The 14351-nt window shown below is 35.2% G+C and overlaps 6 protein-coding genes across 6 annotated transcripts; 2 read left to right on the plus strand and 4 right to left on the minus strand.

Moving 5' to 3' along the window:
• Window positions 1-786: 786 nt before the first annotated feature.
• On the plus strand, window positions 787-1905 carry EV154DRAFT_525503 (uncharacterized protein). Its single transcript, XM_051603286.1, has one exon. The coding sequence runs from the start codon at window positions 1114-1116 to the stop codon at window positions 1414-1416; it is 303 nt and encodes a 100-aa protein (XP_051452593.1). The 5' UTR covers window positions 787-1113; the 3' UTR covers window positions 1417-1905.
• A 1508-nt stretch (window positions 1906-3413) lies between these two features.
• EV154DRAFT_606555 (ankyrin repeat-containing domain protein) lies at window positions 3414-4664 on the minus strand (the record flags this gene model as incomplete). The annotated part of the gene is made up of 1 exon (XM_051607550.1): window positions 3414-4664. The coding sequence occupies one exon, from the start codon at window positions 4662-4664 to the stop codon at window positions 3414-3416; it is 1251 nt and encodes a 416-aa protein (XP_051452594.1).
• Window positions 4665-4908: 244 nt separating this feature from the next.
• On the plus strand, window positions 4909-6543 carry EV154DRAFT_525507 (uncharacterized protein). Its single transcript, XM_051603287.1, has 6 exons — window positions 4909-5063; window positions 5118-5278; window positions 5349-5424; window positions 5484-5560; window positions 5626-5767; window positions 5823-6543. The coding sequence occupies exons 1-6, from the start codon at window positions 4957-4959 to the stop codon at window positions 6256-6258; spliced, it is 999 nt and encodes a 332-aa protein (XP_051452595.1). The 5' UTR covers window positions 4909-4956; the 3' UTR covers window positions 6259-6543.
• Window positions 6530-8626, minus strand: EV154DRAFT_606557 (uncharacterized protein). The gene is made up of 4 exons (XM_051607551.1): window positions 8457-8626; window positions 8232-8393; window positions 7910-8157; window positions 6530-7842 (listed from the first exon to the last, which is right to left on the minus strand). Exons 1-4 carry the CDS (start codon window positions 8600-8602, stop codon window positions 6575-6577), a joined length of 1824 nt encoding a protein of 607 aa, XP_051452596.1. The 5' UTR covers window positions 8603-8626; the 3' UTR covers window positions 6530-6574.
• A 974-nt stretch (window positions 8627-9600) lies between these two features.
• Window positions 9601-11449, minus strand: EV154DRAFT_576933 (hexokinase-domain-containing protein; the record flags this gene model as incomplete). Its single annotated transcript, XM_051606511.1, has 4 exons — window positions 9601-10014; window positions 10066-10695; window positions 10765-11181; window positions 11245-11449. The coding sequence occupies 4 exons, from the start codon at window positions 11447-11449 to the stop codon at window positions 9821-9823; spliced, it is 1446 nt and encodes a 481-aa protein (XP_051452597.1). The 3' UTR covers window positions 9601-9820.
• Window positions 11450-11548: 99 nt separating this feature from the next.
• On the minus strand, window positions 11549-12758 carry EV154DRAFT_62178 (uncharacterized protein). Its single transcript, XM_051607694.1, has 8 exons — window positions 12446-12758; window positions 12346-12375; window positions 12241-12258; window positions 12135-12183; window positions 12057-12074; window positions 11943-11994; window positions 11803-11881; window positions 11549-11743 (listed from the first exon to the last, which is right to left on the minus strand). Exons 1-8 carry the CDS (start codon window positions 12521-12523, stop codon window positions 11648-11650), a joined length of 420 nt encoding a protein of 139 aa, XP_051452598.1. The 5' UTR covers window positions 12524-12758; the 3' UTR covers window positions 11549-11647.
• Window positions 12759-14351: the final 1593 nt, after the last annotated feature.

Consider the following 14351-nt stretch of genomic DNA (forward strand, 5'->3'; position numbering starts at 1 on the left):
GTTATAAATTATTTTTTTATGAAAAGTAGTATGTTTCATTAGATGCTGAGGAAGGGGTTTGACACAACCTAAGGATGGGTTCGTAAGACATTTTTTTTCTTTTAGCTCCATGTGCTATTAAACTTTAAACACATATATTTTTAATTCTGTTTCAAAAAAAAAAAAAAAAAAAAAAATCTGGCAAATCTAATGTGTTATGCATGTATTTTTAAGACATAAATGAGTTCTTTACCTTCGTAAAAACCGATTTCTGAAAAGGCGTTTATTCTTAAGATACCATTCATCCAATATAACTTTACATTAATAATAAGCAAATTTACAGGAAAGCAGGCAAAAAACTTGTTTACCTTAAAATGTGCAAAGCAATTAAAGATGCTTGTTATTTTATTGTGCAAAGCGAATCAATTTATTTCTTAAGATGATTGGCTTTCTTTTGGGCTACCATACACTTTGGTGCCAGTTCCATAATCCCCAAGGTTCAACCATTTACCAAAATCCTCAAAAGTGTAATGCCAAACTTTTTTTTTTTTACAGTATTTCATTTAAATGAATGACAGAACGTAATAAAATTGGCACGTTTATAGGCGAAGGGTGATGACAGCAGTAACAAAAGAAACAATGATAAAATGCGCTCACATATTTATGGAAATTAGGCTAAAAAAAAAGAAGACAATATTTATTTGGTTCATTCCCAATCGTTCATTTTTAAAGATCAAGCTTAAGCAGGTTGGTATTTTGGATGAAGTGGGTCTTTAAAATAAGTTACATACGCATGCAATAGGGGAAGTGTAATTCTATACATACCAGGAGGATAATGCTCCGTGCCATATGGGAGGCTACGCCTAGTGGTGGAAGGAGACCCACGCGATGAGTTTGATGGAAAGCTGACCAGCTCAAAGTCCGGATTGAAATCCTATTGAGCATGTTTGGGCTGAGCTCTCTCGCAGACTGAAGCCCAAGCAGCCACAAATCCATGATGTCAAAACTTTAAAGCAGCAGCTTATAGCGACATGGGAGGAATTGAGTGCTGAATTTGTTCAGGCACTTTACGGAAGTATGCCGAATAGATGTAGGGCAGTGATAGAAGCGAAAGGCGATGTGACGAGATATTAAATGTGGGGGGGAGGGTTGTATATAATGTTTATCTTTATTGCATTAATGTTTGGAAGCATATTGTTCAAATTGTTTAAAGCGAATGCGGTAACTTTCCGACAGTATTTCTTTTTGTCTTGGAAAGTTTGCTTTAATGTCTTCCATGGTGCATTCAATATTTTGGGGTTGGGGCGGATGGACACGGGGTACTTTATGTGCTTGACGAATCTTTTAAGGTGCGTTGATTTCTACATTAGAATGGACTATCGAACGGTGAATAGCCCAGAGGACTCATCAACAATAACCCACAAATTACATAATTAGAGACTTGACAGCAACGACCTAAAAGTTTACGTGTAATGCTTGTACAATCTAAAGACGACGCCAATTTAAGTCCTGGTATGATAACGTTACCGGTTGATAATATTCAAGTTTCGTTGAGAAGAATTATATCAGATGCAAGATATATAGGATCGTTGATGATTTGATAAGATGAACCTAGAGACTTTGGAATAATGTGAAAGTGCTCTTTTTCCCGTCAACTTTAAGAAAGTGGGATCAAGCATGATTGTTGGTTGACGTTCCATTTCTAAGTATAAATCACTGCTTTTTTTTTCTCGGATGATAAGAATTTTGAGGAAGCAAAAGTACTGTTTTTGCATAAATAATGGGCAACATAAATCAGGGATCTTTGCAATTTATGATTGCTACATTATACTCAACAAAATTTTCGCAAGTACAGCCTTGAGATTTATGGAATGGGGTCTTGAAGCCAATTTCAAAACTAGCGAAGTTTAGTTATTATTTTATAAGAGATAAAAGGGCAGATGATTTATTAACATAAAGCTATAATGATATTATAATAGTGTGTCACGTGTTTACGTAGCACGGCACGATGGTATCTGTCTTTAAATGTTGTGTCACGCTTCTACATTTTTTCTTCACTGTTCTGTCACACAAAGATTTTTCAATCATTTCATTTTTACTTGGATGATGAAACAAGCAATCAAATCATTCTGACATGAGCTCTTGTTTATCAGCCTATAAATAAAACTGGTTCACACACTTTATTCTTCCCCGTTTTTTTTTATTAACATACTTCTTCTATCGTATGAAAGTAACCGATAAAGTAAAAAAGGTTTGTTTAGTAGTGACTCTTGTTCCTTTCAAAAGACGTTAAATCGAAAAAAGATATTATTGCGGTATTGCAGCTGCGGATAGTATTTGCTATAGGAGAGCGACATCCTAAGCAGGGTTCTTGAGTCTTTTTTTTTTTTTTTGGAACTCACAGGCTGTGCGTAGCAAAAAGGCATTGTACTCCAAACTTTTAGACTTTCATGATTTGGAGGTTATCCAAAGTTATGGATTACGTGGGGAGGCATTCTCACTGAAAATAACCCCTTATTAATTGTAGTGGTACTACTTTTAGTGAATCACTGCGGATCCCAATAGAACATTGGCAAATCGAGAGCTTGATAACACTCGGATATTGTTTTCCATAACAAAACGAATAATAGAGGAAAATCCGTTCCAAAATAAACACCCTCGCATCAGTTCGCCTGAACCTCAAAATGTGGCACAACAACCGACATCTAATCAAGTTTCTGGTCCAACATTACAGGAAGGTCAACTACACAGACGTAGGAACATATATATGATTAAATAGACAGTTATTAAATTATCCTGACATAAGCCAGCTCTTGTTTATCAGTTTATATATAAATAAAAAAAAACTCGTTTACACGGTTTTCTGATTAAATAAACGATTGATACATTCTGACGCAATATACATGGACCCACAAGACGCACTTTGTCCCGTTCTGCTAAGTTTGAAAAGTAAGGAGCAACTTTGTGGACTGGCGGAAAGGTAATTTTTTTTTTTTATGATGGGAAATTATTGCATATGAAATATTTCGACATTTAGATCTGTATTCTGGTAAATTGATAGTACAGTTAAGAGGGATTTATCCGCTTGGTTCAGGCTATGGAACATCCACCATCAGAGAACTACTTTCCCCGATGGCGGATTCACAACAAAAAATAGGCTTTCGTAAGACCCAAGAAGGTGATGAATCATATAAAGTCAATTGCAGAAGAAATTTTTCAACAGTAGCAAGCAAACAGTGAATTTACTCTGTGCGAGACATAGAAAGGGGTTTGGAAAGTCTTTCTTGGGTCAAAAAAGGAGATAATGCTTGGGAGTTGAGTCTATCTAAAAAATGAAAACAAAGTACTTGCTTGCAGGAAAGACATATTTTTTTTTATCATAGTAGCTTAATAAAATAACGCGTTTATTAAATAAGATGTAATGTAAATATAATTTATCGACTGGGACCAGTAGACTTGTTCTCGTTTATGTTGTTGATAACAGTGGCGTTGCTAGTAGCAGTATTATTTTCGCTTTTCGTTCTTCGTATGATTCGGCTCATCTTTCTGAGTAGCTTACTAGTGTTGGATGTCTTTCTTTGTACCGTTGGGGCATTTTGACCAGTATTCGAACTTTTTTTTTTGCGCATAGAATCTATCATCACCATGAGTGTATGTCTTCGCTGAATCTTCTGACCGTCTTTTGATGGCTCTATCGTCATTGTAGATGTCACATTAAGCTTTCTTATGTTTAATAATGATAATGGATCCCTTTCTAAAGTATCTTCCAGTTCCTGTAAAAGAGACAATATCAAATCCAATTTTTGGATGTGAGTATCCGTGCCATCGCTTTTACGTAATCTTGACTGCTGATCCTTGACTAGATAATTAGCGTGATCCAATTCGTCGCGATCAATGACTCTACGAAATTGGTTCATGGCTACTGTACTTTGAATGAGCATGGATAAACAATCAATACGTCCATACTTGGCTGCCTGTAAAATAATAGTCCCTGGCTTTGTTTTTCTACTGGCTTGGTCCAAAAAGTCTCCACGGATACTGACATCTGCTTTTGCTGTATGAATAAGATAATCCAAAGCCGTTGTCAAATCACCATTTGCTAGAAGACCGAAAAGGGGTGACTTATGACCAGCGTCAGTCAAATTAACATCAGCACCTCTGGATATCAACAACTTTAATATTTCATCCGGTGGCTGACAAAATCTAGCAGCATAATGAAGAGGAGTCCATCCATCGCCATCCCGGGCGTTAGGACTAACTTTATGATTCAATAAGAGCTTAATGGGCTCCAAAGGATGAGGACAATGTAAGGATACCATATGAATGGCTTGAACGTTATATACGTTACGAGCAGTGGCATCAGCGCCATTGTTTAACAATAACTTTAAAATAGGTAAGGTATCAATGGCGCTATTTGAAACAACTAAATGAAGTAGAGTGCAATCTGTGTCTGGATCTCGGGTATTCAAAAGCGTTGTGGGATCTACACTGGAGTTCTGAACGTAGTATAAGAGAGCAGCTAAGTTGCCTTGTTCCGCTGCTTTCCATATAGATATATCTGGAGTAGATGTGTATTTTTGAATGTTTGATATGTCCAAGATATGACTGGATGTACTATCTTCCTCTATAGTTGGAGGCTTGATGTTATTTAATAAAGCAAATGTTCGTGTTAATATAGTAGGCATGATACAGAAAAAAGATGAAGTAAAAGATGGAAAAAGGAAATATAATTCTAAAACTAAAAGGAGGGATTTAATTGTATTTATGTTTCCGATTTAGTTCAGATATTAATTTCACAATTGGTAAAAAATATGTCTAAACAGTAAGTTTAGATCCATCAAAAACTCAACTGACAATTAAAAAAAAACGAGACGTCATTTAATAGCCAATCAATCGGTAACTTTTTTTGTGCTCAAAGAAAAACAAAAACAAAAAAAAACCCCTTTATCCTTTTGTAAACGCAAAATATCTAGAACAATGGCTTCGAGTAGAGGAACTGAAAAGACGCTTCAAAAATTGAGAGAATCAGTAAATGCTGGTAACTACTATGAAGCTCAGCAAATGTACCGAACTGTCGCAAGAAGGTAAAATCATGATTAAAGCGCGTTAAAAACAAAACTAACCGTATATACATGCAGACTCAACAAACAACAAAAGTATCAAGATACCATCCGTTTACTCCATGATGGAGCTGTCTTATTATTGCAACACAAACAATTTGGCTCTGGTTCCGATTTAGCCAACTACATGATTGATACTTATAAACTCGCCAACGTGCCTGTAGATGAGACTTCCTTAGGTTTGTTGAAATAATGTTTGTTTGTGTGAGTCGAACAAAAAAAAAAAGGTCTAATTTGTTTGTGTCTTAGACCGTGTTGTTGAAATTCTCAGTCTTTTCCCATCCACAGAGGTTAGCCGCAAAGCTTATATTAGTAACGCTTTCAGGTATAGTCCTCGTTATCTTTGCATAGTTCCTAGTTATTAAATATAATTACTCTATTTAGATGGACTAAGTCTAACGGCGAGTACCCTGAGGGAGATCCCGAGTTGCACGATTATGTTGGAACATTGCTTTACAACGGTAAGCTTTAATTAAGAGGAAAGGAACGTAACGGTTTGATCATTGACAATGTCTGGTTTTATTAGAGAAAAAGTACAGCATGGCAGAAGATCATCTGCTTTTAGGAACGAGCCACAGTGCAGAAGTAATTGGTAAACTAGCATACGAATGGGCAACAGAAGAAAATGCTCAATATAAGGGTATTTACCTTGCCCGTGTCGTACTCCAGTAAGTCAGAAGCGTGGATTTAAAATAGCACGACATACTAAAAGTAAAATGACAGATATTTGGCCTCAAAAGATATCCTTCTTGCTACATTGGCATATAAGAATTTTATTTCATCAGGAAAGCAACCTATTGCAGGAGAATCTCAAGTTCGACGTGCACCAGCTGATGAACCAACTGCTATTCAAATCTACGCCGATCCATGGATGAACTTCACCCAAATGTTATTATTAACAGTTCAAAGAAACGGAGCTGATTTATTTAAGGAACTTAAATCAAAATACGAAGGACTCTATGGATCTGAACCTAATTTTGTTGAATTAATTGAAGATATTGGCCTCAACTTTTTCAACATCGCGAAACCAAGAAAGCAGGGTAATATGATGGCAGATATGATGGCCAATCTGTTTGGCGGAGGAAGTGGTAGTGGTGCTAATCCTTTGCTCCAATTGGGCGCTGGCAATGCAAAATCCTCTGGTGAGGATCTGGATTAAAATGTCTTTTTTCACCTTTTGTACCTCTAAATTAAATGTTTAACTATCTCATAAATGCTCTTTCTGTCCTATTGTAGACTATTCAAACTTTTCGTTTCTTATTAGTCTTTTCCCATGTGCTTATTATATATGATTTTCATCAATGGTACCAGAAAAATTTATCTATGAATACATCAATTTACGGTACCGATAAATATTTTAAATCCATAAAAGCTTTGCCTCCCCTCCCCACCGCTTCCCCCGAAAATAGAAATAAACAGAAATGGTTCATATGTTTTGCTAAGCTAATATTTTATTGAACTGACAATTGCTGATCTTACTTTTTGCTTTCTGGTGTCTCTTCAGGTTGCAACATTATTTCAGTGTCGACAAATCCTTGCATTTGTTTACTCGCTAGAGCACTGCTAAGGATTTCTTTAATAGCTCTCTCCTGACGCCATGTCTCCCCAAATGGTTGAATGTTGAAAAGGTTAGTTTGGGCCATTTGATCTTTAACAAACTCCTGCAACCTAGTAAGTTCTGGTAACCGGCTTTGCGAAGGACCCGCTTGATCAGGCTCTTTCTCTTTTAGTTCCTGTCTCGTCGTAGTAGGGCTTCCAAACGGTTTTTTCGATAGGATAGTGGTATTGCCTTTTTTTCCTGGCAGTTGTTTAATAAAAAGCTCATGTAAATCGTTACATTTTTGCGGAAGATGTCGTGAAGGACCAGCTCGGTTGTCGCCCTTGGCATCCTTGTGATGTTCAGTTTTTAGTATTTTGTTCTTTTCTGTTGGTAGATACATTTTATACTTGTCGCGAACTTTGATACAATATTCGGTGTCTTGTTTATCAGTCATCATAATCGATTTATATATACGATCACCATCTTTATTACGCTCAGTAGCTTCCTCGTGTGGGGCGTTCACAACATTTTCCGCTAAAGCATCGTCCTTTTGTGAAACGCCATGGGTAATTTCTTCTGTTGCAGTATTTTCCTCTATTTTTGTATCAACACTTTCTTCAGGTGATATATCATTACTTTGAGAACCTGTATTTTCTATGCGTAAATCATCTTCTGGACGTTGAACATCCATACTTTTGCCAAGTAGAGCATTTTCCTCCTGTTTAGTATCGTTACTCTCTTCAGATAAAGGACCTTCTTCCTTTCTATCATCTGTTTCCAACTGATTATTTTGCTCAGATAAAGGGATCTTTTCATTTGGAAGGTCTTCCTTGGACTCGATATTGTCTTTATGCAACATAATAGTCTCTTTTGGCTGTATACGTTCTTTCGCCTGACTAGCTTCTTGTAGTGAGGAAATTTCTTCCTGTAGAGTGGCTTCTTGTTGGGTGTCTTCTTGTTGGGCGGCTTCTTGTTGGACTGCTTCTTTTTGTAGAAAAGTTTCGTTTTGAGGAGGAACAACCTCTTTAGATCGCCTTTTGGGAGGTTTACGCCTTAAAAGCGATTTATTTTCTTGCGGCACATTTATATTTTTAACTTGCTTATTTTTCAATGTATCATTATATTTATCTAAAGCCTTTGAAAGTTGATTGATCTTGAAACGCAAAAAAATGACAGCGAAAAGATACAAGACTACAAAAAGACCTTATAGAAGACTGTATTAATGTTTTTTTTTACAAAGATAGAAGAAAGCTTGTTTTAACTACGTTACATAGAGTACTGGAATAGTCTTTTTGGTTGGTAGAGCCAATATCGATGCATCTGATCTCTTCTATTCTTTTGCTTTCCGCTTTCAGATGTAACAGCCTGGCTAACTTATCAAGAAAAAAATCAGACTGATCAGGCATAGAGGTATGTTGGTAGCATACGATATTTTTGTGAGGGAACCAGTACCCAAGACATGTTTCAATAGCATTGTCTATAGTATGATAAATAGGAAGCCATATTGATTCATTAAAGCTGTACCATCATTTTTAGAAACGTTTCTTTTGCTAGCTTATTGTGTGCGTAATATAGATAAATTGTAAACTTACATATCAAACAAGTCGAAAGCGGCCAAGTATAAACTGCCGAGCTTTTTAGTAAACATGTGTGCAACAATAGCGAGAAAATCTTCAGTCGATTCATCGTCAAAATTGAGATGTTTGTAAAGACCAAGTATAGCAGTTATATAAGTAAGTAAAAGCGATATGGCTCTATTTGATAGAAAAAAGGTTAATATATTCTAGAGGGAGGGATAGCAGGAAATGGAGATGAACCTGCAAATGATGAGGGCACTTTTATTTGGGATAAGAGTGTCATAAAAGCCCTCTAATACAGTATCACAGTAACTCCACCAATAACAAAGGGAAGCCTGCGATCTCTTTAATAATCCCATATTTTTGTGTACTTCTTTTCTGTCCATGAAAATACAAAGAGAAAGGTGTTCTATTTTTTTTTTTTTTTTTTTTTTTTTTATATAAATAAAAAATCTACGACCAATATACCAATATTACTGAGCAGTGCACAATTTTTTGCGGCATCATTGTTCTTTTACAGATATCTTAAATAATATACGGAGGACTTGGTTGATCAGAGGCAATATTTAGCACACAAGAGGTAACAACTGGTGTTTAATTTTTGAGGGAGGTAAAGATAAACCTGTGTAGAAGATAGGGCTTTTTTATGAAGTACAGTCGTACATGTCTTATTAACTTAAATATATACTGTTCTGTAAAATTCTGTTACGCTGTTTTCGAAGTTTTATTGGTTGGATTTGTCCCCATCAAAAGCGTACCGTCCTATTGTTGTAAACATCCACATACTGAGAATAGAAAGAGATTATTAAACAATACAACTGTCAAGTATTGTGAAACCAACATGTCAGTAAGTGCCCATATTACGTATATACTTTTAAGTTTTTTATACGCAGGGAAAAAGCATTTATTGCAAAGACCTGATATATTCATATATAAAAAAAAAAAAAAAAAAAAAAAAAAAAAAAAAAAAAAAAAAACGGTTGATTTTTTTTTTGTCAAGCTTTGCTGTTTCTTATTTTTGGTTGTCTTTTGGAAGAAAGATCCGTGGCTAAAGATAAAGCAGATAACGTTTCATAGCTTTTGTTTTTCAGCTTCCTGTTTGATTCGTCCTAGATTTTATCTGGGAATTATTCACCATTTTTTCAGTGGACCATTGTCTAGATAGAATTCTAAAAAGTCCCAGAGTACAGGTGACATATTTTCACACGCATGTAAGGTGTCCATTCCTTCATAGAATCAGTAGGAAAAGTTACACAGGATCAAGCCAAAACACTGTTTGCAGTGATTTAAACTCATATTTACTAAGAGGGCCAGCTATCTGAGGATCTTTACGGTAATCGGATTAAAATTGTTACTTTCTTTTTAAAAAAAATAAAAAAAGAAGGTCGATGTGAATCAGTTTATTTAAACAGGGGTTTCCGTAAGTGGATCAGGCCAGTTGAGTACAGCCAAGAAATTCCGAGTTGCACCATTTAAGGACTATGGGCATTCATTTTTGAAGGTAAGTTCTGAAAAAACAAACTAAATATTAAACAGAGAGGGGAGGTTGGGGGATATTTGTTATATATATTTTTTTTTTTTTTTAGTTCAAAGGACACTTATGACTATGATTGAGTGGCAGTTGTTGCTGCAATCTTTTCAGCCATCATGGCAACAATAGCAGCACCTACAATACGAGAATGCTTAACTACTCCGACCGAAAGTTTAACAGCGATATGATCTGGGATAAGATCTTTAATTGTCTTGCAAACACGAGGGTGAAACGATGGGTAGTCTTCATATATACTTCCACTTATAGCTGGGAATAGTAGTTTTAGCATGAATTAAATGTACGATAGAGTATACTTACAAATGGCATAACCTTCATCAGTCATACCAATACCAGTAGATGCCATCATATGTTGAACAATAGCAGCGATTGAAGTGCCCACTAACACAGCAGCTCTTGTCCCAATTAATTCACACACTTTTTTTACTACCTCACGATCACCAATAGTTGTCTTTGATAGGTCCAACATATCTTCTAATACTATACGAGTGTCTTCCAGCGTATCAGAATCGTCCGCTTCACAGACATACATGTAACTTGTATCGAAACTATGAGCGGTATTTAAGGTTTCTGACGATTCGCCGCAAAATAAAATATCTCTGTCGACAAGGTATATTAAGATATTTCGTACCAGTTCACCCAAAAATATGCCTGTTGTCATTTTTTCAAACACATGAAATTGTGGATTAATGGATTCTCTAGCCAGCTTTCTGTCAAACCATGTACAAGGTAATGTGCGTCGTGATGATCCAAAATTACACCATTCAGTATTCATAATCATATCGACATCTCTTGTGACACTGGTGTCTTTTAATTTTGTCACGTTCTTTACTGGTTCATAATAAGCACAATTGGTTCCCAGACTGTGAACGATACCTAAACGAGTTGATGGATGTTGATATGCATGAGCGAGTAGGGTACACACGGAATCTATTTTGGTACATTAATTCCTATTTCATGTAAGCTTTTTTTTTTTCTTTTTTTCTTTTTTTTTTTTACCATTAGCAGTGGCAACAATTTTGATAGGTAAGCCTTTTAATCTTATACGTTCATGCATTAATTCGACAATATCGACACCGACGCCATTTGGATAACTAAAGCCGTACCCCAAGGACAGGATACGACCGGTATCCAATCTTGTTTGTTTAATGGCGAAACCGAAAGAAACAGCCATGGGATAAATAAATAATTCTTGAGTTCCGACTCTCATTAGAAAATCTGATATACATTCAACTACATAGTCAATCAATACGGCAAAATCATCACCGCTGGCTAAGTCTTGCGGTATTTTATACTGGTATTGATTAATGGCCAATTTTCCATTGTCTCCTTTTAATTTAACTTGACAGGCATAAATGTCCATACCTGCAATTTCTAATGCAAGATAGGTACCTTTTTCGTCTCCAGTGGGATAACCTTAATTTTTTAAATAATAATTTAAAAAAAGATAGTTCAAAATTCAATAAGTAGCTTCTATACCTGTGACATAGGTAGGAATCATGTTGAGATCACTTGATCTGTCGTCAGCTAATCCTGCGATTAGTTCATTTCGAAAAGCATCGACTACTTTCAATAAGGTTGGTTTATCAAGACAAAATAGTTGTTCGAGCTCTTTGACAGCCTCCATTTGTTGTTGGTTCCCATGGCGAAGTTCAGTGAGGGGAACTGATTGACGTTGACTCATTTGTATTATCTAAAGTGTACTTTTAAATATGTGTAAGAAAGAGACAAAGAGAGAGAGAGAGAGAAGAAGAAGAAAAAAGGGGAAGGAAAAACGCTATTCTTTTTTTTTTTTATTTAAATTCTTTTTTTAATTGGACGAGGGGAACTGGCGGGTAAAATAAAAAAAGATGGTACTTGGGAATATTATTTTTTCCAACATTTAACAGTCGCCTTCGTAAGGCTCAAGATACCATTGTTGAAGATCATTTTCTTCTGACTTCTTTACGGCTACAGTAATATATGAGCCCTCATCCTCCTGCAGAAATGAGACTGTTTAGCTTGAAGTTATTACTGCCTTATTAATTTATGACAAACCTGAGTGTCCAAAACAAGTCTTGGGTCAGCTACAACATATACAAATCCGTCACGAATTCCCCATCTTTGGTTATGTGTCCTATCACGAACATATGTGTGAATAATATATTATTAAAATTTCACACCAGAATTTTTCTTACATTGTTTTCTTGCGGTTAAATTGCAATACTCTCTTGTCAGACTTTAAATCACCTACAGTTACATATAAGAAACCACATAAAAAAAAAAGCATGTGATGATCCACATTTGTTTACCTCCTTCAATATCCATCACTATGTTCATTTTATGTTAGATATGTCGAATAAGGTTTATTTCATTTTACTAATACTTGCCCATTGCAGTTTGCTTAGAAACCAAATATCCATTTTCATAACTCCACAACTGTATACTTTCTTGAGTATATTATCCTTTCTATTCAGCCCCCTTTTTCAATATTACCTGAGAATCGTCATCACCCTAAAAATATACTTTGTAAGTCTCACAAAAAAGCAACCCCATCATATTTCAATTTTTTTTTTTTTTTTTTTTTTTTTTTTTTTTTACCTTGGGTCCAGTGACAAGCTTACTACCAGCCTTTTTTATTTTTATTCGAGTAAAAGTGTTAGTTGGCCACAATCTTCCTATTTGTCTAATTACGAATTACCTCATCTTCGCCATCTACGCTGACAAATAAGCCGTTCTTTTGAGATTTGACGTAAAAGTAACCTTCACTTGGAAACATTTTTGAATTTTTAGTTAAAAAGAAAGAGAAAAAGATGCTAGTTCATAATAGCTCCAAAGTTTAATGTGTAGGCCGAGCTATTCGTGGTACAAACACTGGTTATACCAAAAAAAAAAAAATAACAGAAGAAAAAAGGTAGTAAAACTCGATCTTTGTTACAATGTAAAACAAACAGCAGACTCCTTACAAAAAAAATATGAAATAAGATTTCACCCCATAAATTTAAAAAAAGAAGTTTCTTCACTTATTCTTCACTTATTACAAAACATAATTTTTCTATTGTCACACAACATCCGTTCATTTCACATGGAGACATCTTTAAAAAATGACGTCGAAACTTTCGCGTCTTATCAGTGCACTAGAATGTCTACAAACAAACATCACGGAGTTTGAACCATGACAGGTTTCTCCCATCAACCACTTATTATTTTATGTATTCCAAAAAGACGCACACGGAATAATCTGGTGCTGGGATAATCTTAATATTACCAGCGGAAAAAAAAAGTAGCTGTACTACTCCCTTCTTGTGCAGCTATATCTACGGGAAAACACAGCACTAAAATCAGATGTTGCTCTTTTGTCATATCACCACATGATCTCTTAAGCGATCTCCAATGTGTATTCCGAAAAGTCTTAACTTTTTTTTTTCATTTGCATCATAGTTTATCAATGGACAAGAATAGAAGGTATTTTTCAAAGATAATCCTAGTTTTGAGTTAAAACAGTCAAATTGAAGATAGGCACAACACGATGTATTAATTTTAAATCGAATATCCATTGTAGCTTTGCTAGTGTATCCCGTAGAATTATAGTAGTTACACGATGCTTTTTATTTCGATGATACATCCAAACACTGATATAAAGGACTTTATTTGGCGTACCTCACTGTGAAATTTGTGATTTAGAGATTCATTTAAAGGCATTCTAACTATGCTTTAAAAGCGTTGAGTTAGTTTTGGTTTAAAGGGTATTATAAATATATCGTTGCTTCATTAAAGCATGACATCTTTCTTTTCAATCCCTGTCTTGAATGCCTCTCATCTTATCGAAACTTCTGGAACGGTTCCACACGGCAACAAACAACACAAAGCTAAGAAAGGTTATTAAATTATGTATATAAGACTTTAACTCAAATTTAGACGATCCAGTCAAGTCGCTTATTGACTTAAACTGTCAGAATAGGTCACAATATTTGAGTAGCTTAAACTGAGTTCAACAATGTCTTATGATCAATAGGGGTGATAAAAGCATTGTCACTTTAAATTAAAATCATCTACAAAGAGTTGGGTTGACTGAAAGCCAAACCTAACAAAGTTGCTCGGTATCAGGCTGTACTTTGTGTAATAATTGAGTGGGTTAAATGTTTAAAGTTTTGATAAAACAGGTTTACATTTTCCAGTAATAATTATTAGCTACCCCTGAACGGTAGTAAGCAGATCAAAATAAACTCAAGGCATCTATCCAAGATATTTGTACAGGCCAAACTAGCTAATCCTACCTGAAGGTATTCAAAATAATCTAGAAGAAAGTCCTTAAAACCTTAGTCACTAGATCGTTGAATGGATTAGAAGCAAGTTTAAAGAGAAGAAATATATTTCACGATGTTTATAGTGATGAAAACAAGAAGATCATTGAAAAGGATTTTGTCTATCACTTGTAAAAATTATGATGATCAAAGCTAGCTATGTGTACAAGATTTTGGAAAAATAATCAATGTAATCAAAAGTTTAAACTCTAGTAAGTATAATACACATGCATGTGAATTCGAGTGACGGGTATTGCCATAATAGCTAGAAAAGATTTACTTGAACGCTTGTAAATTACTATA

Source organism: Mucor mucedo (assembly GCF_025094135.1).
Source record: "Mucor mucedo strain NRRL 3635 chromosome Unknown EV154scaffold_142, whole genome shotgun sequence".
Classification (NCBI taxonomy): Eukaryota; Fungi; Mucoromycota; class Mucoromycetes; order Mucorales; family Mucoraceae; genus Mucor; species Mucor mucedo.

Excerpts from the sequence above, each read along its gene's own strand:
- EV154DRAFT_525503 (XM_051603286.1), top strand. The coding sequence starts at position 1,114 with ATGTGGGGGGGAGGGTTGTATATAATGTTTATCTTTATTGCATTAATG.
- EV154DRAFT_525507 (XM_051603287.1), top strand. The coding sequence starts at position 4,957 with ATGGCTTCGAGTAGAGGAACTGAAAAGACGCTTCAAAAATTGAGAGAA. Across the intron at positions 5,425-5,483 it reads TATATTAGTAACGCTTTCAG|ATGGACTAAGTCTAACGGCG; the intron begins GTATAGTCCTCG and ends TACTCTATTTAG. Across the intron at positions 5,768-5,822 it reads CTTGCCCGTGTCGTACTCCA|ATATTTGGCCTCAAAAGATA; the intron begins GTAAGTCAGAAG and ends GTAAAATGACAG.
- EV154DRAFT_606557 (XM_051607551.1), bottom strand. The coding sequence starts at position 8,602 with ATGGACAGAAAAGAAGTACACAAAAATATGGGATTATTAAAGAGATCG. Across the intron at positions 8,394-8,456 it reads AGTGCCCTCATCATTTGCAG|AGCCATATCGCTTTTACTTA; the intron begins GTTCATCTCCAT and ends TCTATCAAATAG. Across the intron at positions 7,843-7,909 it reads AGACTATTCCAGTACTCTAT|GTCTTTTTGTAGTCTTGTAT; the intron begins GTAACGTAGTTA and ends GTCTTCTATAAG.
- EV154DRAFT_62178 (XM_051607694.1), bottom strand. The coding sequence starts at position 12,523 with ATGTTTCCAAGTGAAGGTTACTTTTACGTCAAATCTCAAAAGAACGGC. Across the intron at positions 12,376-12,445 it reads GCGTAGATGGCGAAGATGAG|GCTGGTAGTAAGCTTGTCAC; the intron begins GTAATTCGTAAT and ends AAAATAAAAAAG. Across the intron at positions 11,744-11,802 it reads GACTTGTTTTGGACACTCAG|GAGGATGAGGGCTCATATAT; the intron begins GTTTGTCATAAA and ends TCATTTCTGCAG.